The following is a 25,569-nucleotide window of genomic DNA, read 5'->3' as shown; positions in this document are numbered from 1 at the left end:
TAGACGTTGACTTGCTTGACTCTGACATGAGATGGCTGCATCCTTACCTACACCCAGAATCCTGTTCTTCAGACAGGTGCCACTACCCTCCGCCAATCACCAAAGCTAAACCAGCCGCTATCCAATCAGGATGAAACAAAACACAGAGGGGTGGGGCTGTACGCATGCGCTCTCTTGCTACGGAACTAGGTTGTGTGTAACGACCGGCGATGACTAGCCATTAGCTTGTTTTCTCAAGAAGAAAAACTTACACAGTGTTCTTCGTCTCCGACTGCCTTGTTAACCCTGTACGCTCGAGGTATTGTAATGTTACTATAACAACATACGTGTAGTTGTTATTTTTGCTTGGGTGTTTGTTTGCGATTTGCTTGTAGCTAAAGTTTTTCTTAAAGCTAGCATTCATTTGTTAGCTCGGTGCTAGCTAACAAGAAGTCGCATTCAGTCGAGCGACATAACAACACATGTAGATGTTTGATGTTGTATTGCCACTAATATACTTTTATGAGCCGTTATGAGCTGTTACGGCTTGTCCACGGTGGTCACAGAGTCTTTCCTGTATTCATCTGAAAAATGTATGTGATTGACAGGCAGTCCCGGTGCAGCTGAATCTCGCTTAAACTGTGACCCAGTGTGGAGGTGCACCATTAGGATGTTCTATCAATACCACCACCTCCTCTCCCTCTTTCCCCTCCTCCTGCTGCTGGGTGTGGGAGTCTCTGCGGTGGAAGTGCAACGACCTCGCGGTGTACCTTTATCAAGTAAACATTTAAAATCCATGAATGCACTTACAGTTGTATGCAAATATTTGGGCACTGCTGGGTAATGAGCATTACGTTGGGTTTGCGTGGCATGACAGTGGCACAGGAAACATTGCACGGATAGAGGGAAGTATGGACTCCAGTAAATATCAGCAAATATCCTACAGTCAGTCAAAGTAAAGACTGGCTTCTACAACAGGATAATAATAATCCCAAGAAAACCTCAAAATCTACCATGAACTACTTCAAGAAACACTAGCTGAAGCTCTTGTCTTGCCCGACTTAATTGGATGCCCAGACCTTTGCATTTCACAGTAGGTTGTCCACTGGTCCCAATCTCATGAATCTGATACCCCTAGAATGCTATGAGGGAATTTCTTCAAATTTGGCTAGTTTTTAAGTTAAAAGAAAAGTGCATTAACATTTGAGGAAAGGCTTATTTTTGAGCACTGCTGCACAGGTTGTATTTATTTCTTCTTAAATCAAAAATCAACAGACTGTGCAGTATGCCCAGGGGTGCCAAACTTTATTATACAACAGTAAATCTGTTGATTGAAAGTTCATTATCAGCTCTCTGATTTCAGCTGTCATGACTCTCACTTGTTTCCTCTGTTTAACCTCCTTGACAGAACGGCAGTTCTATGAAGAGGGCAAACCATTTACTTGCCTGGATAACTCCGGCACTATTCCCTTTGACAGAGTGAATGATGACTACTGTGATTGCCAGGATGGCTCTGATGAGCCAGGTGCGTATATCCTGCATGCTGGAAACTGAATTAAAGAAAATAAAAACTGATAAAAGTATAGGAGGTCTCCTTAGTATAATTCTCACAGCCGATTTCTTTATTTGAAAACACATTTATTTGCAGGCACTGCTGCTTGTCCCAACGGCAGCTTCCACTGCACCAATGCAGGTTTCCGAGAAGCCTTCATCCCCTCCTCCCGCATTAATGACGGAATCTGTGGTATGAATTTTAAACTTTGCATTTCTTTTCGGGTGTGCTGTGGTCAGGAGTTTGTGTAACGATTGTGTTTCCTCTACAGACTGCTGTGACACAACAGACGAGTACAACAGTGGTGCCGCCTGTCAGAACACCTGCAGGTGGGAATGTTTTTTATTTATAACTCTAATAACTTGTATCTGCTTTACAGAGCCTATACATATGTTACACATTAAGTTTCCAGAAAATGTGGAGTGGTTGGTTTTTGTTGAGTAATTTTTACATCATGTGTGATTTGCAGGGAAATGGGGCGTAAAGAGAGGGAGAGCCTGCAGAAGATGGCAGAGATCGCAAAGGAGGGTTTTCTGCTTAAACAACAACTCATACAGGAGGCCAAGAGGGGCCTAGAGGATAAGAAGGTGTGAATGACAAGAAAACATTTTGGTATTTGTTTGTATAATAATCAAGATCCAGAGCTCTGAAACATGGATCATAGCAGTCTCAAAAATATTTTTATGCAGAGAAACTGAAGACATTTGAAGGTGTCTAGCTATGTTGTTTAGCTTATTATGCACAAAAAAACTGAGGGCAGTTGTAGGCGGGACCTTATTTTGAGCATTTCCTACTAACTCACTGAGAGGCTTGGTTCTCAATCAGAAACTAGATGCATCTGAATTCTCCTCTTACTAAAACCAACAAACAATAAGTTCATTTTAGCTTAACAAAATGTGCAAGGTCTTCCAAGTTCACAGTGAAGTTATTAATGGCGCACTGCTGTTATTCTTTCCTCTTGCATTTGTTAATTGTGTTATACTACCTTTCTATTAGAGCTGTGTTGTTGTATTTGCTTGTTTTCTATAGAGTAGATGTTAAGGCTTCGTTTGATAAACTGGAAGTAGTTTTCAGGTATTGTGTAGATCTTATTGGGTTAAATTTATCATTTTAATTTGTCTCAACAGGCCAAACTTGTAGATGTTCAGGTCAGTAAGAAGGATCTGGAAGACAAGGTGGAGGCACTGAGAACTGTAAAGGAGACTGCAGAGCAGCCAGAGAAAGAAGCTAAAGAGCGCCATCTGCAGGCCTGGGAAGGTAAATTAACGTGGAAGTCCATCACCATCTGCTGTTTGTACAGAACATCACAGTACAGATAGTAATGTCTATTTTCGGAACATTTTTTGAGTTAGTCTTGCCACACACACTAGTAGGACACGAAAATCTTCTCTGATGAAATGACTGAATTCTTTCAAAAACATTTAGTCACATTGTATAGAAGTACACATGTGATCAGAATCACTAATAACGCAGCACAAGGTAAAATTTTATTTTTGATTCAGATCAAAAAGCTCTCGTTCGTATGGAGAAGGACAAGACCAGAATGGCTGAGGTTTTTCTTGAGCTTGATGATGATGCAGATGGCTTGTGAGTATCAGCACCCTCCAGAATTATTAGCACCCACACTGAGGGAAGATTTACAGTGTTGTGAAGCTTACCAGCGACAACTTCAAGAGCAAACTATAACATAGTGAATGATGTACTTTTGTGTATCTCAGCGTCTCAGTGGCTGAACTTCTGTCCCATTCTGAGCTCGATCCAGATTCAGATGGTTCATTCACCGAAGCAGAGGCTCAGGTAAATGTGCTCTCTTTGTGTTGTTCCTATCAAAACACTGCTGATGTAGTGGAGTCAAAAAATGCAAATATTTAGAAAATCGTAAAACATCTTAAGAAGCTGAAAATATCTAAATGTGAGTATTGTCTTCGCTTTAAGGGATCGTTGGGAGGAGTGGACAAAGTGGACACAGTAGCATTTGAGGCTGTTTGGAATAACATCAAAGAAAAATACACATCAGAGGTAAAAACCTGTTTATTCATTCAGACGACTCCATGTATAAAAGCCTCTGCTCCTCTAATGCGTGACTTTCTTGGCATCAGGCCACCGCAGACACCCCAGCACCAGTGGAGACTCCACAGGAGGAGCCAATCTCCGACAATGACTCTGAGCAGTACCCTGAAGATGACATCCCAGAGGATGAAGAGGAGGAGGACGAAGAGGATGAAGATGAAGAACCAGATGATGGAGATTATAAAGTAAGCTCACTGACTCTCCCCATCAAATTTACACTGGAAGTACTCTGAAGTTTATTTTAGTGAGCCATTCTTATCTGTGTTTGATATGCAGACCCCTCCTCCGACGCCGACTCAGGAAAAGAAAGACGACGATGAGGGGACTATGCCGCCCTATGACCAAGAAACGCAGAGCCTCATTGATGGTAAGTGTGTGTGTATAAAACTGAATGACTCATCCAGTCGTCAGCTATGAGTAAGTGAGTCATGCTTTAAAATACCAGGGAAAACACAGATGTGACTTCCTGCCTATTAGTTTGAATTTTGATATGCTATCTTAAAATGTATCATTCACTCTGGTAGGATAAATAAATGTTTAAAGCAGAACAAGGTGTTCAATTGAACAGCTGTGTTGCTGTTATATGACACAGGTCTATTGCTTGTTTTCTTTTAAAAACATTTTTTATAAAAGCATCAACATAATACGTGTATGGCTTTGGACTGAATTTACTGTGAGAGTAGATTTTTAATTCTGGGCATCTGATTCCCAGCTGCACAGAAAGCCAGGGATGAGTTTGACACGGCTGAGAGAGCTCTCCGGGAAGTGGATGATCAGATCAGGTAAGTAGCCAGCCTGAATGTGGGCATGCTTCTTTGCCAACAATGCAATCATAAGTTTTTGATACCATAACTGCAGTCTAACTTTATACAGCAACAATGGATGATTCTGTTGCAGTGTAACAGTGGTGGTGCATCAGTGTGTTATCAGTTCAAGACTGAAATACAAAAAAGATTACATGTTGGATTGTTACATTGTTTGCTTTCGGTTTGCAGGAACCTTGAGAAGGAAATTTCCTTTGACTTTGGACCCAATGCTGAGTTTGCTCATCTCTACAGCCAATGTTATGAGTTAACTACTAGCGAGTATGTGCATACTTGTCAATTATTTGTTAATTATTATTTGGTATAAGTTCCTATTTCTGAAAGTCTAAGTCACCCTTTGGTCTCAGGTACATCTACAGGCTGTGTCCGTTTAACAGAGTATCCCAGAAACCCAAGTACGGTGGATCTGAAACTAATCTAGGGTAAGAGAATATCTGTGTTTCTGTCTGTCTGCACTGTTTATGAAGCACGCTTGACTTGTCCTGTACTTTTTCACTTTTTTCTGTAGAACATGGGGAAAATGGGCAGGTCCTGAGGATAACATCTATTCGGTGATGAAGTATGAACATGGAACAGGATGCTGGCAAGGCCCGAACAGGTCCACCATGGTGAGTCTCAATTAGTCAGCCCTGACTTGATATTTTCTTTCCTTGATTTTTACTCCCAATCATTGTTTCTCATTGGATAAAGCACTAGAAAACACATAATTGTTGTCCCTCAGGTTAAGTTAACATGTGGAAAGGAGACGGTTGTGACATCTACCTCAGAGCCCAGTCGCTGCGAGTACCTGATGGAGTTCACCAGCCCTGCTGTCTGCCAGGAGCCCCCCAGCCTGGATTCTTTGCTTCATGAGCACGAAGAGCTCTAGGTCCGCTTGATTTGTGAGTATCTTTTCTGTGTGTGGCCAAACCTCTATGATGATCTATCTCTGCAGCCAGTGTTATGATACCTTTTTATGATTATCTGAGACATAATCTCACTTTATTGTGTGGTGCACATGAATTTCTACAGGACCTTAGTATCAATCCCCTTTAGGATCTCATATGGGTTCTGTCTCCAAAATTAATTAGAGGAACCACGTTTTTTTACCATAAATAAACTGCACTCACAATCACCTGATCTCCATTTCTACATGGTGCTTACTGAAGCAAAAATAAAAATCAGTGACAGCCAGGGCTGCATAATGTGTAGGTTTAGTGTTTCAGATTTTTTTTTTTTGCGAAGAAAATCCCTTGTGCCGTTACAGCTTCACTTTAGAAGAAGAGCAGGACAGCAGCAAGAGTAAGGTAAAGGCAACTTCATTTGAGTTCATTGTAGTTGTTAAGAGGATTAAGAGTTAATTGATGCTAAGAATTTAACAATGCACATATGGGTGAGTCAAATCTTAACAGAGGTATATTGTGGCACATGTTCTTTGGAAACATTATCAGTAAACTGGCGACAATATTGTGATGTCCTATTTTGCCTTACTGGTGCGGTTTTGCATCCATCCTTTTATGTGTTAAACATTTTGCTCTGGTTACAGATAATGTGATAGCTTGCAATGTATTCCGTATCACAAAAATTGCTCATCTTGTGATATCACTGTTACCTTGGCTATAAGCAGTGTATAGTGATATCATATTTTGAGCTTTCCTGTGAGGCCCAGTCCTGATGCTGTACCGAATGAATAGATATCAGGTGTAGCTTCCCTTGAAATAAACAAAGGTTATAAAAGGCCACTGTAATTTATGATACGTTTTCAGATGGATTTGATGTTTTAAACTATGATTCAGCTGTTTCTCCTCTGCTGTAAATGTGTTATGGTGATATTGTAGACAGGATATTGAACTAAGATGATGTTTATGATGATGATAGGGTGGATTACTTTAGGCCTGTTCAAGCAAGTGTGGAGGTGAGAGGATCTGGGACAACAGAATTAGAATTTTTTGAATGTGTCATCGTGAACTTAGATCAATACAGCATCTAATCCAAATGTAACTGCTGACCCCAAAATAACAAACAAGAAATGTGGATCCATCACCGGTGTAAATGCTTATTCTTCGGAAACGAAACCTACAGGGATTAATTGCAACTAAATACTTTTTCCCCTCTAACAACTGAGAAGTCCTGACTTAAGTAAACAAGCCATTGAAATGACCATGTGTGGTTTCTCTTTTGCAGGTTGTTCCTGAGGGACCACACAGTCACTGCAGCAACACGACGTTGCCATGCTGTGAGCAGCACCAACTTGTTGTCGGATAACAATCGAGAATAAATGATGGAAATTCCAACGAGTTATGTCGTCTACACTTTAAACTTCCACTGCTACCTGTTGTGTTGACTCTCTGATTAATCTCAAATGTAGTGTCATTCCATTGTTTTGAAATAAAGTTCTTTTTATCATATTCCAAACTATTTTGTCCATTTTTAACTCTGCCATTACAGCCTATAATCATTTTGTTATTATATTATATTCTCAATTAAAACTGGTGGCTTCCAAATACAGTACATTCAGTTTTAATTAATTGTAGAAGTAATTAGATACATGTCTAAAACATAAATAGCAGGAAATAAGACGTGTTTTAAAAAAAAAAAAAAAAAACCCTGCACATGCAGTAACATATTCCTCTTTTCTTTCTTTCATAATCTCAAACCATTGAGCACATTCCTTTGTCTACATTAGTTTAGTAGATATAAAATATGTGCATACTTATCAAACTGGAGAACTTCAGGAAATGTGTGGGTATCAAAGATATTTTAAATCTTTATGTTTTTGTTTTGTTTTTAAACATGGCAAGTCAAATACCAACATACCAGCTTTGGTTAACATGAAAACATGGTTAAAATGACATTTCTTTTTATATGTTCGGTCAGAATGTTCAGTAATATTGTTTTGACAGTCAATAAAAATCAAGTCGCTCATATTTGTAACTTTTATTTTTTTCTGGCATGTAAAGTACAAATAATTAAACAATTCCATGAAAAAGTCTTCAAGCGTCTTCAGCTGAAATCCCAGTAATAAATATCCTAGACTAAACTGAAAGGTTTTTTTTTTCTTTGTTTAATTTTGACATTGTTCATTTGGTCATGTTTGGAAGTATGAGATTTTGTATTTCTTCCACTGATATTGGTGTCAGCAGAACTGTTTTGATCATTTTCACCTTTGATTTGTTCTACCATTCCAGGAAAATGTAAGAAAAACATCACTAAGTTACTGCGTCCCCTCTTCTAAATAAATAGACACAAAATACAGTTGGTTGAGAAACAGAAGGACCACTCACCCCTTTACTACCCTAGAGACTCCCAAGAAAACCTTCCTGCAGCTTGTCTGAGCTCTAATATTTTGCCAGAACTCTTGGCTGGGTTTCCAAAGAACATTGTTTCAGTAGCACAAATTGATATTGATATTGGTATTGATACAGATGATCTCAGTATTACAATGCTTTTACAGAAACAGAACCCTTAATATCCTTTTTTTATATATATATATAAATCAACCCATTAGCATAAACAGGAAAGCATCTTGAGAGCATATCAAACCCAGGACGTCTCTGTTACTGGCTAAATGTTGGACCCTCAAGTGGACCAAAGCCTCACTACAGGAGCTGTCCCATGTCTCAGGGGTTCACAGAGTGGTTGAAAAACAAGACTGTGATTAGATTAAATAATTAAAAGATTTTCATTTAACAAGACAAACAGAACACAGGCAGTAAAGGCATAACATCTAGCACACAGCATGTATGTTTATACACTTCAATTAGTTAAATATAGCAGTGCATTCTTTGACTATGGAGAACGTTTCCAAATCGTACTTCTAAAAACTGTTTTTCTATTTGTCCCCCTTTTAAGAAACGAAATGGTGTAACCACAATTTTGGCAAACTTAAAATCTTTTAAACTTGCAAATATAATGAAATAAACCATAAATATACACAAAACATACTTTATACGAGGCAATAATAATAATCATAATAAATAGTTTTTAAGTTAACAATAAGTTAAAACTACAAGCTTAAAGTCGCCCAAATAATACAAGTTTGTTGGCGCTATTTTGAATTTTTTCTGTTTAAATTATTTTATGTTGCAACAAAAGCTACCACAGACTTTTACAAACACAATTGAACACAGTTTGATTGAAATAAAAAAATCTAACTAAGTCTAAAATCTGCATACACTGTAAAAACTGCAACTAATTAAATAATGGAAGAAAAATAACAAACTGTACCCAATCAATGCAACCAAACATAATCTTTGACCCATGTGTGTTCTCTATGGCAACATCAACAACACAAATACGCTAATTTAACAAGTGAGTCTTGATATGTAAATGAAATCAATAAATTACAGGAAAAAAATGATATTTGAAATTGACATGGGCTAAAACTGATGATATATTAGACAGTATTCCTTTCAAGGTCATTGAGAATTGCTCTATTAAGTCAGCCATATATGCAGTTTGTTTGAGCTTGCATGGTCAGAGCACAAATTAGGGGCTGAGGAAGTGATAATGGAAATTTCTAGATCAGAGCTCTCATTTTTTTTATTAATGAGTCTGTTCATTTTTTATGTTTTTGTCTGAACTTTTGCTCCTTTCACTATTCCGCAAACCTTTTCAGTGTGACGTTTAATTTCTTTTTTAAAAAATATATATCATTTGTTCTCAGTCAATATAAAAACAAAGCACATTGCACTTACTGTTCCATAGGAAAGTTTTTTTGTCTTTTTAAATGATTATTGTTGTTGCTCAAGCAGTGTAGTACTGTTTCCTGCCATGGTCCTTCGCTCTACATTAGGTGTAGGTCTTTGTATAGACTGTGTATGAAAGGTTGTTGTTTTGGGCTGTGGGTGTTTGGTTTGTGGGTTGACTGTACTACATCGGACATGGCTGGGTAAACAACTCCAGCTGCAGTTCAACATGGCCTGTTATCTTGGTTGTTCCTAACGTCTATCACTGGTCTCATCAAGTGCTCAGTCCTATACTCTGCTATCTCTTGCAAATTGCTCGACCCAAAATAGCTAGATTAGTCCTTTATGTGGTCAGCTCTGGGCATACCAGCGACAATCATTCAGAGTATTTCAGGGGATGAAACAGTATGAGTCTGATTAAAAGATGCCAGAGTAAGTATTTGAAGCGGTGCAATGTTAATGGTTTTGAAGGTTTGAATTGGTCACAAGACGAAGCAGATGATATAAATGCCGGGGGAAATACATTATATGGATGCAAACGATTTTTCCTTTGTCAAGAGGTGAATTCATCATCATAATTTATTTTTGATATGCCTTTTTTCATCATTCGGTGTCTGCATGGAATGTGTGCAAATGGGAATGCTTGCAACTGTTTCATGTTAGCATTTGGTTTAGTGGTTTTAGGATTTACAAATGCAAACTGATATGCGCAACTTAGATATTTAAAAGTAATGACAACTGAAATTGTAGAGGGTCCTTATTCAATAAATAACATAGATTTGTACAGCAATTACTCAGGGAATAATATAGTTAGTCTTAATTATCCTTCTTGGTACTGACTTGCAAAGCAATTCTTTGGCAAAAATCAAATCCATATAATCATAAAGAATCATGCTCAATGTCCATTATTAATTGGTGAAACTGTTTGAGTCTGCGTTTTACATTTTTATTTGCAAGCAGCTATTCAGTTTTTTCAGCTTGGCAATGAGCTGGTCTCACTGCGGCTTTGTCTGGGATTCTCAAGTCAAAGAGCTTAACTTCACTTCACTGCACCATCATTGAAGCAACACTGTACACAACTTCAGGACAAGAGATGTGAGTGTGTCTAAGCACTCAAAGGTATAGATGTGTCTGTGAGGTAACACCCTTAACTGTTTGATTTTACCTTTTTTTTTTTGAATTTTTTTTTACATCAAATTTGTTTTTGTTAAGTTTGTCGTTTTGATGTGGTTGAATGGTTAGGTTTGTGTGAGATACAATGTTCCTTCGCCCCCTCCCTAAATCCCCACCCATACACCGCATGCTTGTTCCCCCTTGCTCTGCAAAGATCAGAGGGTTTAAAATAAAGCCATGCGATGTCCCAATTTTTCCAAGCTTAAGAATCTGTAAAAATTCAGCACAAGGTCTTGTTCTTTTGTATGTATAAAAATAGATTTATCTCTAATGTAATCCTTTCAAAGAGATCGTCCTCTTTGGCTAACACAGCGTCATTTAGAAAAGCAAAAGCAAAATGTCTTGAATATAGTTGACCTTATTCAATCTATTATCATGTGCAGATGTCTTGATATTGAAAGACATTAGCTCTCCCCATGGTAAATCTCAAGTCTGGTCTGTAACAGACATTTCAACGAGACAGGTTGGCCTTAATGTTTCATCAGGGTGCCATAAATAATTTTCATGCAATTGGGTTGGGGATATTTTGAGAAATGCTATTTTCGTGATAGTGCCAAACAGATCTGAAGCAAATAAATAAATACCTTTCTGTTGTAAACAGAAGTATAATTATGACACTTCTTTGCAGGCTTGATGTTGTACAGTCATCTTTTGATAGGGCAGGAGTTCAAAGTTTCTGGGAAGCTCTTAAGAGAATAGAGGGGTTTCAAATAAAATTGAAGAGCATTTATAAAAGCTGGAGGAACTGGTAACCTTTCTCCTCAAAGGATCAATGATAATTTTAACATTGCCAGATATCATTGCTCAAACACCTGACTCTAAGTCTGCTTTAAATGTTCAGCCATCAGGAACTGCAGTCCTTTTAATCTGCTCTATGCATGTTGTTACTGTAGAGCCCATGTATTCCGCTGATATGCAAAACTTTGACCTCATTTACTCAGGGAGCTTCTATCTGTGCGCTAGACTGAAGAATAATACCGGTGCTCTTGAGTTTTTGCTCATCTGTGTTATATCTCTGCAGACCCGCCTAGACCATTGTTCAGTCCATGGTTGTGTTGTTTGGCATTTTTTCAGAGTTACTTTTTGCAGCTACTTGGATCACAAACATATTGATACGATCAAACGTTCCTGCTTCTATTTATCTACACAAACCTGACGGAATAACCTCACTCAAGCACAGTAACATTCAGAATCAAAGCTCATCAGCTAGGACAATATAATTTGGTTGTCTTTCACATCTTGTTTGCATTTTCTCTTGGTCTCTTGACACCAAGGTCAGTTAAAGGGATCTCACACCAAATCATGGCCGACAAAAGCCATGCAAAGTAAAATGGCCTGTGGATAATGTAAAATACAGGTGCAATACAAAAAAATGATGCAAAAAGTGAAAAAACACCGGTATTTTCCTTTTGACGTGGCTGTGTTGTGGTGAAACGGTTTTCCCCTCACACTCGTCGCTCTCATGCCCACAAGAGAATTACTAATGAACACTGTCACCATGTGAGTACTGCCACTCTGCTCTAAGTTCACAGACAGTCTGCTTGTGTTGAATCCATCTTGAGGATAGATAAGAAAGAATACAGGAAACTTTTTTTTTGTTTTTGTGGACTAAATATGTGTATATCTTCTACTTACTGAACTGTGTTTCTGTGATACATAAGTGACAATTGTGTTGTTTGGTGTGAGACTGTGAGGGAAAGAGTGATGGCCTTCGGACTACTCTTTTCTGTGACCAGTATTCATATTCATTAGTTAACCTAAATCATATTGGGTCTGAGCTAACAAGCTCACATAGGGTAGAGTAACTGCCTTTACGCTAGGCACCACCTAATGCAGGTCAGGAAACAGTAGTCAAAGTTTCTAGAAAATGCTTACATACTCGGCTATTATAACCACCTTAAATATTGAATATATAGTTATATTTTAATAGACGTATATAAGAGAACACTGTTTTTAATTTCATTTTCTTTGATCTAAAAAAATCGCTGATTCAAAATGCCCAAGTGTAAAAAAGTGACTACATCCTCTCCAGCAAGATAGTGGGAGAGATGGTGGGGTAAGAGTTTGGGTAAATTGCACATATTCGTTCATTTAAATTTTTGATCGTTTTGTTCATCAGTTGTCATTATTTGCCTGAATTCAATCAAAGCACTCAGTACACATTCTCTGTCACATTCGTTAGACTGTCTCCTAAATAGATAGCTCTTGCCCCTACCCAACAAACCAGCTACGTACCCCTTCTAATTCAATCCAGGCAAATATAGGGAAGGACTAGCATGTTGTGTAAAGAGAAAAGAAAAACTCCACTAGTGTGTTTGTTTGAAACTCTGACATGTGTATGCTTGAGTATGGTTATGTTTGCTTACGTGTGTGCGTGTATGTGTTTATCTGCATGTCTGTGTTTGTAATAATATATTATGAATTTGTGTGAGAATGTGTCAGAGAGAGACTCAGTCCAGGCCCATGTAGAGTGATGGCACAGGGAGCTCAGGTTGCTCTCCCTGCAGGTCGAAGGAGCTGGTGCCAGCAGCCTCTCTCTCAGGCCTTGTGCTGCTTGCTGGTCTTGAAGGAAACCTGCAGCACGCGGTCACCCAGGCGGTAGCCATTAAGGCTAGCGATGGCCATGGCGGCTTCATCGTAATTGGTCATGGTGACAAAGCCAAAGCCCTTACATTTGTTGGTGGTGAAGTCACGGATGACCTTGACATTGGTGACGGCGCCGAACGGCCCAAAGAGCTGCCACAGGACGCTCTCGTCCGCCTCAGGGGACAGGTTGTACACAAAGATGCACCAGCCGGCTCCAGTTGGACCAGTAAGGTTGACCCCGGCAAGGCTGGTCATGCTGTCAATGGTGATGGGCGAGAATCTGGGGAAGAGAGTAGGAGAGCTACCATGGGTGTCATTCTGAAGTTCCACGCAGCATTCAGTGCTCTATACTGTCTCTTATGGGCATTTATCTGCGAGAAATGATAAAACTTGTAGTCGGGTATAGAGTCGAGGGACCCCATCTCCATCCCCTCTGCTGTACAGCAAGTAGGTAAATATGTGGGCACCACAGTGGCTCCAAACTACCCGTTTTCATACAAAATGACACTGTGTGCACTGAGACACAGACACCCACACAATTTGCATATTTTCTCATTTTCTCTGCTGACCAAAGCCTCTGGAAGAATTAAACACATGAATCACAATGTTCAACAGAAATCACAGTATCGAACAAAACACAGAAACCTAGAGAGGGATGAAAAGCAAATTGGAATCAAATCATACAAAAACTGGAGCAAACAGAGGAGACGCAAACGGAATCTGGTATGTCCATGCTGGTGAAAAAAAGGGGACATTAAAGCAACTGAAACTGACAATGTTAGTTCATAAATAAATACATACATAAATTATTTCTATTAATTAAAACAAACGAACAAAAAGGTTAAACAAAGCCATGCCAGAATACCCTGCTGTTAGAAGGCTGCATCTTTGCCTATTGCAATTACAGATAGTATTTTGTTGTCTGGGCTGCTTCTGTAACATGGTTAAATGGGCAGTGGGCATTAAGAATTATGGCCATTATATCTAATTTCGAGATGAAGTCAGCAGGTGGTATTCCGGGCACTTTGTTTGAGGTTTTATTTTGGCATGGATGCTTTTGAAAGTACACCTTTGGCATTTACCTCTTGACTCCGTAGCTGGCGTTTAGTAAATTGTCGAGTCTGCAACGCAAGAGGGAGAATGAAGGGGATGCAGAAGTTAGTTATGAGATCTACAAGGAAGGGGGGCTGTCAGTTAACATGTAGCTCCTTCACCAGCTGGCCTCCAGAGGGCATCCTTCACTGCACCGCAGTCCCAAACCATCCAACCACAAACTGATGGCTTGTCAAATAGTCCTGTGAATATGTGCCTCAGCTGGATTTTATTGTTATAAGTGACTTAAGTTGTTTAAGCTCAAAAAAAGGGTTTCCCTTTAATAGCTCAAATGCAATATAAATAAATCCTGCGTCCTAGGCCATTTCACATCTACTGAGTAAAAAGATCTTTTCCATACCTACAATTGTTTGCGAGGTTCCATAAAATATTTCATACTGGAAGCCTTCGACTTTCAAAGCTTTTGAACCTTTATTCATAATTACACATGTAGATTTGGCCAAACTGTGGCAATTTCAATAATTACGATGCCTTTAATACCTATGAAATATAGGCAACACTTACAGGTTCAGTATGATTCTTCTTAAACCAGTATTATTTAGCTTTTGTTTTGTATTGTACTTGATAAAATCCGGTCTCTTACATTGGTTTTGAGCTGTTATTTGGATCAGGTCCCTTTCCAAGTGAAGGGATCACGCTGCAGTTTAAAAGAAAGTCAGAGAAAAAGAGTGAGAAGGAGGGACAATGCCATATTGTCATTTCCTTCTTTATGATAAAGTAATAATATTGCTAAAAGGAACAATTTAAGTGTTAATAGTGACAGAAAATGTTTAGTTTTTTCCCTTGGAATGTTTTTGACCATAGTTTTCCTTATTATAGCATTAGACCACATTTGCTGTTTTTGGTTTGTGCGACTTCATCTGGTGATTTGTTCTTGAACGTAGCCACTGAAGAGTACTTACTCTTAGCTATTCCCTGGTGTAGTTAATGCTTGATAATTGTCAAAAAACCTTTGAGAGACTTGACTTTGACTATTGACTCATTAATGATAGTGTATGTAATACTAAAACAATGAAATGTTGACTTAAAACTTGGCATTTAAAATTTGTAGGATATCGAGTTTGCTTAAGCAAAACAACAGAGCAGGATGACCTGTGACTTGGTCTTGAAACAGTCTCTTTTTAAGGACTATCTGTTGGTTAGTGATGGCCAGTCTGAGGTTGGTAAAGGTTCAGTACCTGAAACGCTGAGTCTGGTGGTGCAGAGGCCCCGTGTAGCGGCGGGCAGCAGTCTGGTACAGCTGAGTCAGTAAGGCCTGGCCTGTCTTCTGGCTGGGGTTGTTGGCGAACTTGACAGTGATGGGCTCAGCGGCACCCAAAGGTTTCTGTCCGTTCAGACCTTTGATGGCCTCCTCTGCTTCATTTCGCTTGTCAAACCGGATGAAGCCCACTCCTCGTGATATGCCTGCTCCGATTAAGAAAACAGACCAATGTTACTACCTTGGCATCAGCCACTGTTGCTGCCCACAAGTCTAATTGGCCTGACTTGGATAGATAGATTTAATCCAGATAAACTGAGTGTCAGCATGAGAAGTGAAATAAGGCTATACCTGTAACTTGGTCCACTAAGATGCGGGATGTGATGATGCGACCATATTGGGAGAACAGCTGTTCCATGTCTTTCTGGCTCATGGTCTTGGGGAGTCCACTCACATAAAGGTTGGCATCACGAATAGAAGCCGAGCTTGGCCGGGCATATGATACCTATAACACCCGAATAAAATCAATCAATAAGTGCATTTTATCAATATACAATACCCCTAAATCACATTAGTCTCAGAGGGCTTAAATCAGAGAAAAACAAAGACTTCAAGTTAAGGAACATGTGAGAAAGACCTGATGTAAGTGGACCGAGTTCCCAAATAGTACCCAACAGTCTTTATGTAACTGATTTCTTCTTATTCGTCATCTCCACAGACCCAACTCCACTCTTTGCTATCTGTGGACTTAATCAATGCCTTTAAGCTCAGATTAAGCCACAATGAGACTGTCACAGACACGCAGAGATGTATTGTGACCATTACCCAAACTGATACCAATCATCAGTTAACAAGCCCAAGTGTCAACTTTGTTTTTCACTGAAAAACATCAGCCTTAGTCGATATATATTTGCCTGAATTCACCAGTGACTTAATTAGTGCACAGCCATTTTTGGTGCGTCTGTGTTTATATCCCTTATGGTTTACTTTTGGTCTACTTTCAGAACCTTTTAGATCTAGTACTGCCGAGGAAAATCTGATTGATTTTGAAAGCCATGCACATATTCTTGTTATTGTGTTTATGGGAGCGTGTGAACACATGTGTGGTAGATAATCCAGTTCAGTGCATTGTTGGGAGCGCTGTGTTTGTGTGTGATGGAGAGACAGAGTGAGTGTTGTCTGAGATAGGCTGAGCTGCCCTCCCTGTCCTGCCTCCTTCCTTTGTCTCTATCCTCTGGGGGAGAACAGCTCCACTGGCAAACAGCAAACAATGTAAGTGCATCACAAGACTTGCAGGATCCTTGACAACTTATAAACACACTGCTCACACACACACACACACACACACACACACACACACACACACACACACACTGTTTATATGCATATGTATTGGTTTTAAGAATATAAATGTTCATGAATTCTACTACTTTTTTAGAAATAGTCGTTGCATTTAAATTATATTGTGCATCGGCACAAAGAAAGCATATTACATGTATATTATCTTTCAGATGAATACAGGTGTTCTGATTTCATCCATCAGTACTTAGCACCAGTGTAATTGTGTACACAGACAGACAGTATGAGCAGGAGGGTTGTGTGGTGAAGTGATTAGGGTGTTCTGGACGAGTCAGGGGGGAGTTGCTGTGTTCAGGGAGCAGAGGCTGCCCTATAATTAACCCTCTCCCTGTCGCTCCCACAGTACAGATGGTGCCTGAAGCCCATATGGCCTCTAATCCTGTCATTGGCATTCTGCTCTCCGAGCTACCCCCTACACTTCTACTGTTGCCCCCTCCCTCACAATCTCACCCCTCTCCATTGAAGCTTCCCGAAAAATCAGAATGATAAAAGTATGGTGTTGCTACTACTACAGGAGTTATTTTTAAATTTGAGAGTAAATTATTAAGAAGTTAATTATAGACCGAGCGATCTATGTATAGCTACATCACATAATTAATGTCATCACATAAGATTAACAATAAATTATAATAATTGGCATGATCATTTCAGCTACATGGTTGTTCCAGAGTAAGAGTAATTTATCTTGTATTTGAAAACTTACGCATACTGTGAATCAATATTATGTACAATACAATATGTGTATTTGTTATTCCAAAAAAGTCACCAAATCCAGTACTTAGGTTTGCCTGGACCTAGCTCATTGTCTGTCAGTCATAAGTCAGAATTAACGCCCCTATTCATGAACAGCTGCTGGAGGTTTTCACCTGCTCTGCTCTCTCAGAGATTTGATTTTTTCCATCCTGCAGTTTATCTCAATCTTTGATCTACTTTGATCAGGTTGGGGGGATGGAAGGAAGTAGCGTTTAATGGTATGCCCCCCTCCTTCCCTCATCTGATTTTGGGACAAAGAAGCCCCCTAATTAGCCCCGATTGGAGGCAGATGGGGTAACCTGGACTGACCCTTGTGCACCACAGTCAGGCTTCCTAATTACATTTCCATCACAATAACCTCTGCATGCTGTCCGCCCCTTGCTTTCTGACCTCCACTCTCGCCTTCTCTTTTCACCCTTTCTCTCACTTGCTTTGTTCTACCCAGCGCTCCCTTCTGCCTCCTCCTCCCCATTTTCCTCCCCTCCCTCTGTCACGTCTGTCACCACCTCTCTCAACACCCCCACTTCCCCACCCCACAAAATCTCCACTTCCTTTCTTTTTGTCTGGCACGCCATCGAGCATCAAAAAATGAAAAGTGAATATTGTAGAGAGTCGAGGTCTGCTCACCTTGATTGTTTTAGTCTGTAGTTTGAGACCATTGAGCGTGTTGATGGCCTTGTCTGCATCATTTGGATCCACATAGTTTACGAAGCCATATCCCAAACTCTGACCTGGAGACAATGAAAGAGGCATAGTGATGTCAAACATTATCAAAACCAATTGAAGCGCAAATCTTTTTTTCAATATGGACAGAGTGTTGTACCTGTTATCTTGTCTCTGACTAGCTTGCAGGACTCAATCTCTCCGATGCTACCAAACAAACTTTTGAATTCTTCCTGGGTCATGTTCTGAGGCAGATAGTTAACGATCAGGTTGGTTTTGCTGTCGTCCGTGGAGCCGTTGGTACTGATGACTGGACCGTTTGGCAGACTGGTTCCGCTTGGACCGTTGGACACCTGGGTTTCCATGGTGCTGATTATCTGCTGAGGAAGAGGGTGGAGTTAGATTCATAATTCACAGCAACACGCAAAAGGACAGTGGCGATATGGCTTTATAAATATGTGTATCTCCTCTTTAACATACGTTCAACATACTATAATACACACACAAATAAAAGCTACACACACAGACTGTCCAATTTGTCACTGTCAGAAGGAAAGGTCAGGAATCAGCATTGCTAAAATAGAGATGGATACAAGGTCTGATTATCATCTCCCCTCCCCCCCTTTCACCCCATCTTTCCAGCTCTCTCGCTCCCTGCCTCTGGTCCTGCAGATGTCACAGTCCCTTTTTCCTTACTCCTCCCCTCCCCCTACTCTCTTCCAGGGTCAAACACCATTACATCATTACACAGGGATGGATAATGGTGATGGTGGTATGTGAGGCTGGCGAGAGGCTTGGGGAGATAGGGGAGGCAGGGGCTGAGATGACGGACAAAGGGGAGAGCGACAATGTTAAATGGATTTCGTGCTACAATAAATGGGGAATAACACTGTCTGGTAGTAACATAAGTCAGTAAGGGTGTGGGTTAGTGCACAGTATAGTGTTTGTGTCTCTTGTGTTGCTCTGGAGTACACCGTGTTGCTTGATTTGATCCACAGGGGATTCTCAAGGAACATCTGTGTGGTCAGAAACAAAACTTCCTGCTCCACTTTCCCTTTCCCTTTCATCACACTCAGCACCTAGTTCTCTGTCTCCGAATCATGGAAAATCATTGCAAATTCAGTTTTTTATGTAAAACAAAGGACAAAAAATTTAAAGTTAAACTGATGGTTTGACGTTGATGCTAGAGCTGTACTGATTTTTACGGCTGTTTGAATTCGATCTCTCTTCGGTGTACAAACTGAAAACCTGCAACCTTGAATGAGTCTTCTCTAAACTCTTGGGGTCTTAAAAAGTAGTCCAAAGCAACAAAGACTTAATTAATGAATGTTCAGAATTATTTCAAGATTATATTCAGGGAATGTCCTGACTTGATAGAGGAATAGGTGTCACTGAACCACATAAGCATTATTTACAAAAGAAATATTTACCTGGCAAATAGCTCCTATAGCTTTTTGGATCATGTTCTCTGATAACGCAAAACCAGCTTTATTTTAATGCCCAAAGAGGGGCGCTCCCTTAAGTATTTTTTCTTTATTGGTAACTTAGTAATGATCACTGACACAGATGAAGACTTTCTTTCAGGATATGAATCTCATGCAGTGTGAAAATGTGGGCTTTCACAGTTCCCTGTCTCTTGTAAATCCACCAACCTATTATATTTGTATTGTGCTCTGTTTCATTGTTATAACTAAATTAATTTCTTCAGGTATATTTTCAGATCTATATGCCATTTTATGTGTTCTCTCTCCATTTCTAGCATCCGCCAATGGGTCTGTCTAACCTGCCTTTTTCCCTCGTCTCTGTAACCTGCCGTCTTGCTTTGAGCCTCACCTCGACTCAGGTTGCCCAGGTAACAGCCTCTCAAAGACTGCATTGTTTCTAATGGCTGAACGGCTTTCTTACTTTAAGCTCAGTGTGTGTTTGTGTCTGCGCCTATTAGGAGCAGATATACAGGTCAGGCAATTTTCCTCCATGTATTAATATTACACGGCTTTGCAGAAGAAGGGAATATCAGTAAGATGAATTGATTATGACAAGGGTTGATAAGACAGCCTAAATATAAAATACTTCAAACACACATCTCCACACAGAGGGAGGGTGATGTAGAATAGCAGTCTTCCATGTGAAGAGTTTGATGCAAAGCTAAAATGTCAGTTGAGTGCAAGTTTGGTGTTTTTATAAATGATGATACGAGTAAGGTGTTGACAGAAAAGGTGGAATTAAGCTTTTATGTTATATTTATTGTAATATTAACCTAGTTCGTTGTTGAGTGATGTGATGCATTTGACTATTAAAAATATGAGCGAGTGAATGTGTCCCAAATATGACAAAAGCATTTTGAAGGGGGAAAAAAAACACACACATTAGGGCCAACGGAAATAACCCTCAGCATGGCAGAACACACATCCCCAGTGAACAGTGTGAAGTTATATAATTCACAGAACCACTGAGTAAGGGCTGGACACTGAGAGTGGCTGACACAAGCAGCAACTAAGACTCTTTTTTTTCCACAGAAATAGAGAGAAACAGCATACTTTGAAGTTTTTTTTAAAACAAATTGAAAAGATAAAAACCTCAGAGGATTGTTTCATCTCTAGGCTGCCACATTTTATATTGTACACCAACAGCAAAAATCAAATAGTCTAGAGTTTGGTTGGCAGTACCCTAATTAGAAGAGACAATAAGTCATTGTGATGTTGTAGGGAGGCCTACAACAGCATGAATAATCACAATATACCCAATATAGATCTTCTCCAGCTATATGCTGCAGACATTTTCGACTACTGTAGACAATAAAAATGTTTACACCTGTGATACTTTGTAACCATGATGCCCCAACAGTGTACATATGACCCAGGTCTTTTGTTGGGTTTCATTACCCCTCGCATCTCAACATATATCTGTATCAAATAAGGATGAAAACATAAAAATAATCTTTTAAAAAATCTTTTAAAAATTTCTAAAAGATTCCAGTTGTTAGGGTGGCACTATGTCCCCCACGCTGCTTTTTTCTATTTTGGGGTTCTGTGAGATCTCCCTTAATATTTAATGTACTGCATCAGCATCGCCTACACATGGTCCCAGACTTGCACGCAAACAAGAGCCCTGCCTCCCCTGCCAAACACATGAACCCAGACTTGCACGCAAACAAGAGCCCTGCCTCCACTGCCAAGCACATGAACCACCTACACTGTACACTATTAAATTACAAAACGCAGGAGCATTACATGACTAAATGTAAATGCAGTCACTGTTCTCTGTCTTCTGATGCTTATAAACCGCCTTCACAATTAATTTCTACTGCGAATGCTGCATGTTACAGTGCACCAAGAATCAACAGAAAATACATTTGAATGGCAGTGCAATATAACATGAGAGAAAAGGATGTGGTCACCAACTATATTCTGTTTTGGCATGAAGTCCCAGCAAGGAAGATAAGTGTTTGATAATTGCTTATTGTAGAAGTAAATTTGTTTGCTGTAGGTTGTTATATATTACTTCTAATTGTGTAGAAAAACTAAACATCAAAGTACACAGTAAAATATATATATATATATTGATATATTTTTTGAATTAATGATGACGAGGATTTTCCTTTTAATATATAACCTTGTCTCTAGTCCACAATATAATGCATTATATAAAGATTTTTTTTTTTCTGGAAGGCATGAATCAAAACTGAACGCTAGGCTGAAGTGTAAATGAGCCTTCTAAATAACACAGATTACAGGATTATCCCAAACAAAGGGCATTAGCCACACTCTCTGCAGCTTAAGGGATCATGGTGGCAGCTGTAAAACAACAGGACGACAGGAGTCACAGCTCATGTCAGCCATGCACTGAGGCTCCCTCCTATTCTCCGCTCCGCAGACTAGAAATAAAAGATTTCTAAAAGATTCCAGCTCTGTGAGTATGGGCTGCTTTGATAAGATGGGAGCAGACAACGTCAAAGGCTCGGGGAGACAAATCTGTCTTGCGAGTCCTTGTAGCATGCGGGGCGCTATCCAGCGTGCTGAAAAAGGGAGTGGCTTTCGGACGGTCTCATTTGAGGCCACAGAGGCCCGTGAATACAGCAAAGACCACCGACTGGTTTTATTTTATATTTTGTAGAATTTTCAAACGTTTGAATTGGAGTTACTAAGAAAAAAACACACCTTTGTGGCTATTTCATATGATGCAGATGCACAAGAGAATCCCTCGATTTCCCTGTCTTTCTTATTTAGACCTTTTTAAAAGGCAGGACTTGTGAGCTCTGCAGGCATTCATGAGCCGGAGCGCCTTTTTGCTGAATAAACGTATTGAAACGACCAAACAAAAGAGCCACCCGTTCCTCCTCTTCTCTCTCGCAGAGGCTATGGCAGCACTATGAATATTAATGTAAACAGTGGCGCTTTGTGTTGTGGCCAGGGGCTGCAGGACTCTCCGGGAACAATGGCTGTTACAGTTGCCAGCCCGAGTCAAAAATCCCATGATAGGTCAAATTAAAAAACACCAAAAAAACCCCCCAAAAAACACCGATCGTATATATTTATCTCTTCGTGTGGATCGTTTTCCTTGACAGAATGACTAGACTTGTGTTTAGTGATAGTTGTAATTGAAAAGCTGGGTAAACTGGCTTTAACTCGGCGAGCGTTGAGCGTGTATAAGGCCAATAACCACCATTATTATTCATAGAAATATATATTGTCAGAGAAAATCTTGTTTTTTCCATAACCCTCATGAAATTATCAATCAACACTAACGCCAGATTGATGTACCCTCTGCAATTAAATGACGTGATCAATATTTGTTTCCTAAAAAAAGATTATTGTGAGGAAAAAGTGGATTCATTTAGCTGTCTCAGAGATGGAAGGTACACCCTCTTCCTCTTTCTGCCCTTCAGGCTTGATATTTGTTGCTGATAATTAGATGAAGACATGGGCAACAGGAGGCAAATCACCGCTTACATAATTGCATTTAACGTCTCATGTAAGTTAGACAGATCATGTCTTAACTGTAAAAATATAAGGTTTCGTAAGCATTTGGATGTTTATTTACAGTTTATTTTGAGGTAGTCTAAAATGGCCTCTAACCTTTTAAATCACGAGCCAATAAGATTTACGTTTAAATTCTATACAGGCCCTGCAGTTTTTCCTTGATCATCAAACACCTGTTTAGACTGGTTTACAGGGATGGCCTCGACTGTCCTTGTCCTTGAATTGTGTAAGTGCCTTGGAAAGGTTATCTGACTCAACGCTTTTATTTGCTTGGCACTGCGGTATAGGCATGGAGGACTGCGGACCATGTGGAGGAGAGCTACAGCCTCTGTCTGTGTGACACCGTCTAGGCCTGCAAGGGACAATAGGTACAGTACAGCAAGGAGAAAATGCAATGAGACTGGAAATGGAAATGTGTCAAGTGGATAGTTGGAGCCTCACAGATGATGATACAACAGCGTGCTGTCCACATCCATTTTGCACATTTTTTCCCCCCGAAGCAATATTCTGTCCATTTCAAATTCAGAGAGACGAGATCTCAAAAGTTATTCATGGCTATATATTTCGAGGACCAACTCAATCTCTCACATCCTGTTCTTTCTCTGGGTTAAATAATTTATGCTGAGTTCCGACTATTATTAGTCGTAGACTGAACAGACTAAACATTAAATCATATGTAGATATTACCCCTATAAATTAATAATTCCCTTAAAACTAAACGTATAAAATAGTTTAGTGATTTTTGTTTATCTCACTTAATTTTTTTTAACACCTGTCTGTAATTTTGAGGTTGGACCTTGAACAGCATCCACGCTGATTCCCGGTTTATTATTCATATCCTGACTTCTAAAATTCATAGTAAATGTGTCTGGTTTTAATTGGTCTGCCTCTGTAAACTACCTGCTGTCAGCCGTACAGAGCATGTCAAGACTGAGAGCGGAGTAGGCCGTTTGACGCTCCAAGGCCCTCGTTTGGTTCTCAAGTCCAGCAGAGACACGCCCAATCCGGCCGACGGCACACAGCGAAGCTACTTTAACTACACTGCTCACATCTCCTTTCATCCGACAGGCGCAATGCAAGCATGGCCATCTTGTACGTATGCGATGTGGTACTTGGGAGGAAATGCGCTTAAAATGGAGATGTCCGTGCGCGTCCTTACTGTCGCGGCCTCTGAGGTTTCCAGCCCATTTACTCGGTTGCATCGCAACGAGAACCCTGAGGAATTTGGACTTTGTCTGATTCAATGCAAACCAATGGATGCGTAATCTCCCTCCTCCCCCCTCCCCCTCTCGGAGTGACTCGACCCTTTTTTTTTCTTTGCCTTGCTGGATGGGCCCTCAGCCTCCGAGGCATCGTGTTTTGTCTCAGAAACTCGTCTCCAGCATCCTTGTGCTGCACCAGGCAAAGAAAGCCAGTCCTCCCCCCACTGAACCCGGCGCCTCGTCGCCTTTCCATCACTGTAATCCTGCGGAATTCCTAAACCTTAACTCGTGCATCATTAAGGAAATATATTCACAGCTGCGACATTTAGGCGGTCGGAGTGGTTCTGATACTGAAACGTAAAGCCCGTGCTGTCTAAAATGGCAGGATAAAGACTTTATCCATGGCTGAGGATGACTGCAGGCAGGAGCGCAGCCGGCATGGCGCATCACTCAGTATGAGAATGCTAATTGCCACTATCGATCGTTAATCTTATCATAATAATATGGCATTGCATATTGGACAGGATCATAGGACACTAATACCAAAGCTCCTCTGTGTTTTGGCAGGTGCACACAGCCACGGAGCTCTATTTAAAATGATATTATTCTCCACTAAAGGTACATCACTAGGAAAGATGTGAGATAAATCTGTGTATGGCTATATTACATGTGTAGTTGTAGTTAACAGCACATCCAACACAAAGGACTGACAAACCATGTAAGCATGCTACTACCACATCCCCTCCACAAATATAAAAGAAATAGAGTAATACGTACAGTAACCATTCTTGACGTACAATGAAAGAAATCTAGGTCCTTCTTTGCACTGGTCTTGAAGCTGAAGGCTGAGTCTCTATGTGCTCTTCGGCCTTTATGTTATATGGCCCTTATGTTCTGTCAGGAGTCCAAATTAAAAGAAAAAAAAAAGAAAAAAAGGAAAAAAATACAATCTTCGCCAGGGGATCTCAGCCCTCTGAGATTGTAGGTGTCCTCTATAGGATGAAAATGAGGAGAAAGGGGTTTTCTACTGGATGATGATGAGGGAGAGCGTTCTCTCCGTGTGGCGTGGGCGATGGTTCAGAAAAAAAGAGAAGCAGTGATCCTCAGCAGGGTGTGTCCAGGGGAGGGTGTTCTGGTTCTGCTGTTTTTGTGTGTAATTCCCTGCTCCTCTCGCAGTGTCCTTCTGTGCCTCTGCTGCAATGTTCTTCTTTTATGCGTCCTCCTGGCTGGCAGAGCGCGCTGCTGATTGGCTAATTGTGCAGGGAGGGTACTACATGGCAGCCATTGCAATGCGCTCCTCTCCCATTATCCCCTTCAGGAGAGATCACCAAGAGTCCCCCCCCCACCAACACCACCACCCCACCCCACCCCTTCCCTTTTCCATCCCTGCCCTTCCATCTCTCCACTCCCTCCTTCTCGCTGCCCTTCCTTTCTTCCTGCCCCCCTCTTCA

The 25,569-nt window shown here is 40.3% G+C and overlaps 2 protein-coding genes across 13 annotated transcripts; one reads left to right on the top strand and one right to left on the bottom strand.

The window, feature by feature from the left end:
• Positions 1-173: 173 nt before the first annotated feature.
• Positions 174-6,812, top strand: prkcsh (PRKCSH beta subunit of glucosidase II). Its single transcript, XM_023413796.2, has 18 exons — positions 174-298; positions 588-758; positions 1,388-1,504; positions 1,628-1,723; positions 1,803-1,860; positions 2,001-2,118; positions 2,659-2,788; positions 3,034-3,118; positions 3,250-3,328; positions 3,467-3,550; positions 3,631-3,786; positions 3,878-3,968; positions 4,314-4,383; positions 4,597-4,686; positions 4,773-4,847; positions 4,934-5,033; positions 5,147-5,306; positions 6,589-6,812. The coding sequence occupies exons 2-17, from the start codon at positions 650-652 to the stop codon at positions 5,291-5,293; spliced, it is 1,605 nt and encodes a 534-aa protein (XP_023269564.1). The 5' UTR covers positions 174-298; positions 588-649; the 3' UTR covers positions 5,294-5,306; positions 6,589-6,812.
• A 514-nt stretch (positions 6,813-7,326) lies between these two features.
• On the bottom strand, positions 7,327-25,286 carry elavl3 (ELAV like neuron-specific RNA binding protein 3). Of its 12 annotated transcripts, none has more exons than XM_023413797.2 (8): positions 24,896-25,286; positions 18,098-18,317; positions 17,902-18,005; positions 15,514-15,667; positions 15,143-15,371; positions 14,548-14,601; positions 13,934-13,972; positions 7,327-13,152 (listed from the first exon to the last, which is right to left on the bottom strand). In XM_023413797.2, the coding sequence occupies exons 1-8, from the start codon at positions 24,902-24,904 to the stop codon at positions 12,804-12,806; spliced, it is 1,158 nt and encodes a 385-aa protein (XP_023269565.1). In that variant the 5' UTR covers positions 24,905-25,286; the 3' UTR covers positions 7,327-12,803. The 12 variants fall into 12 exon arrangements, with proteins under 12 accessions (XP_023269565.1, XP_023269568.1, XP_023269567.1 ...); XM_023413800.2 differs by having other exon boundaries at positions 7,327-13,131; XM_023413799.2 differs by having other exon boundaries at positions 15,143-15,368.
• Between the last annotated feature and the right edge of the window lie 283 nt (positions 25,287-25,569).

Source organism: Seriola lalandi, unplaced genomic scaffold (genome assembly GCF_002814215.2).
Source record: "Seriola lalandi dorsalis isolate HSWRI2012SDOR001 ecotype SW California unplaced genomic scaffold, Sedor1 jcf7180002054519, whole genome shotgun sequence".
Taxonomy (NCBI): domain Eukaryota; kingdom Metazoa; phylum Chordata; class Actinopteri; order Carangiformes; family Carangidae; genus Seriola; species Seriola lalandi.
Note: the sequence above shows the minus strand (reverse complement) of the source record. Positions and strands in the feature narration are given on the sequence as shown.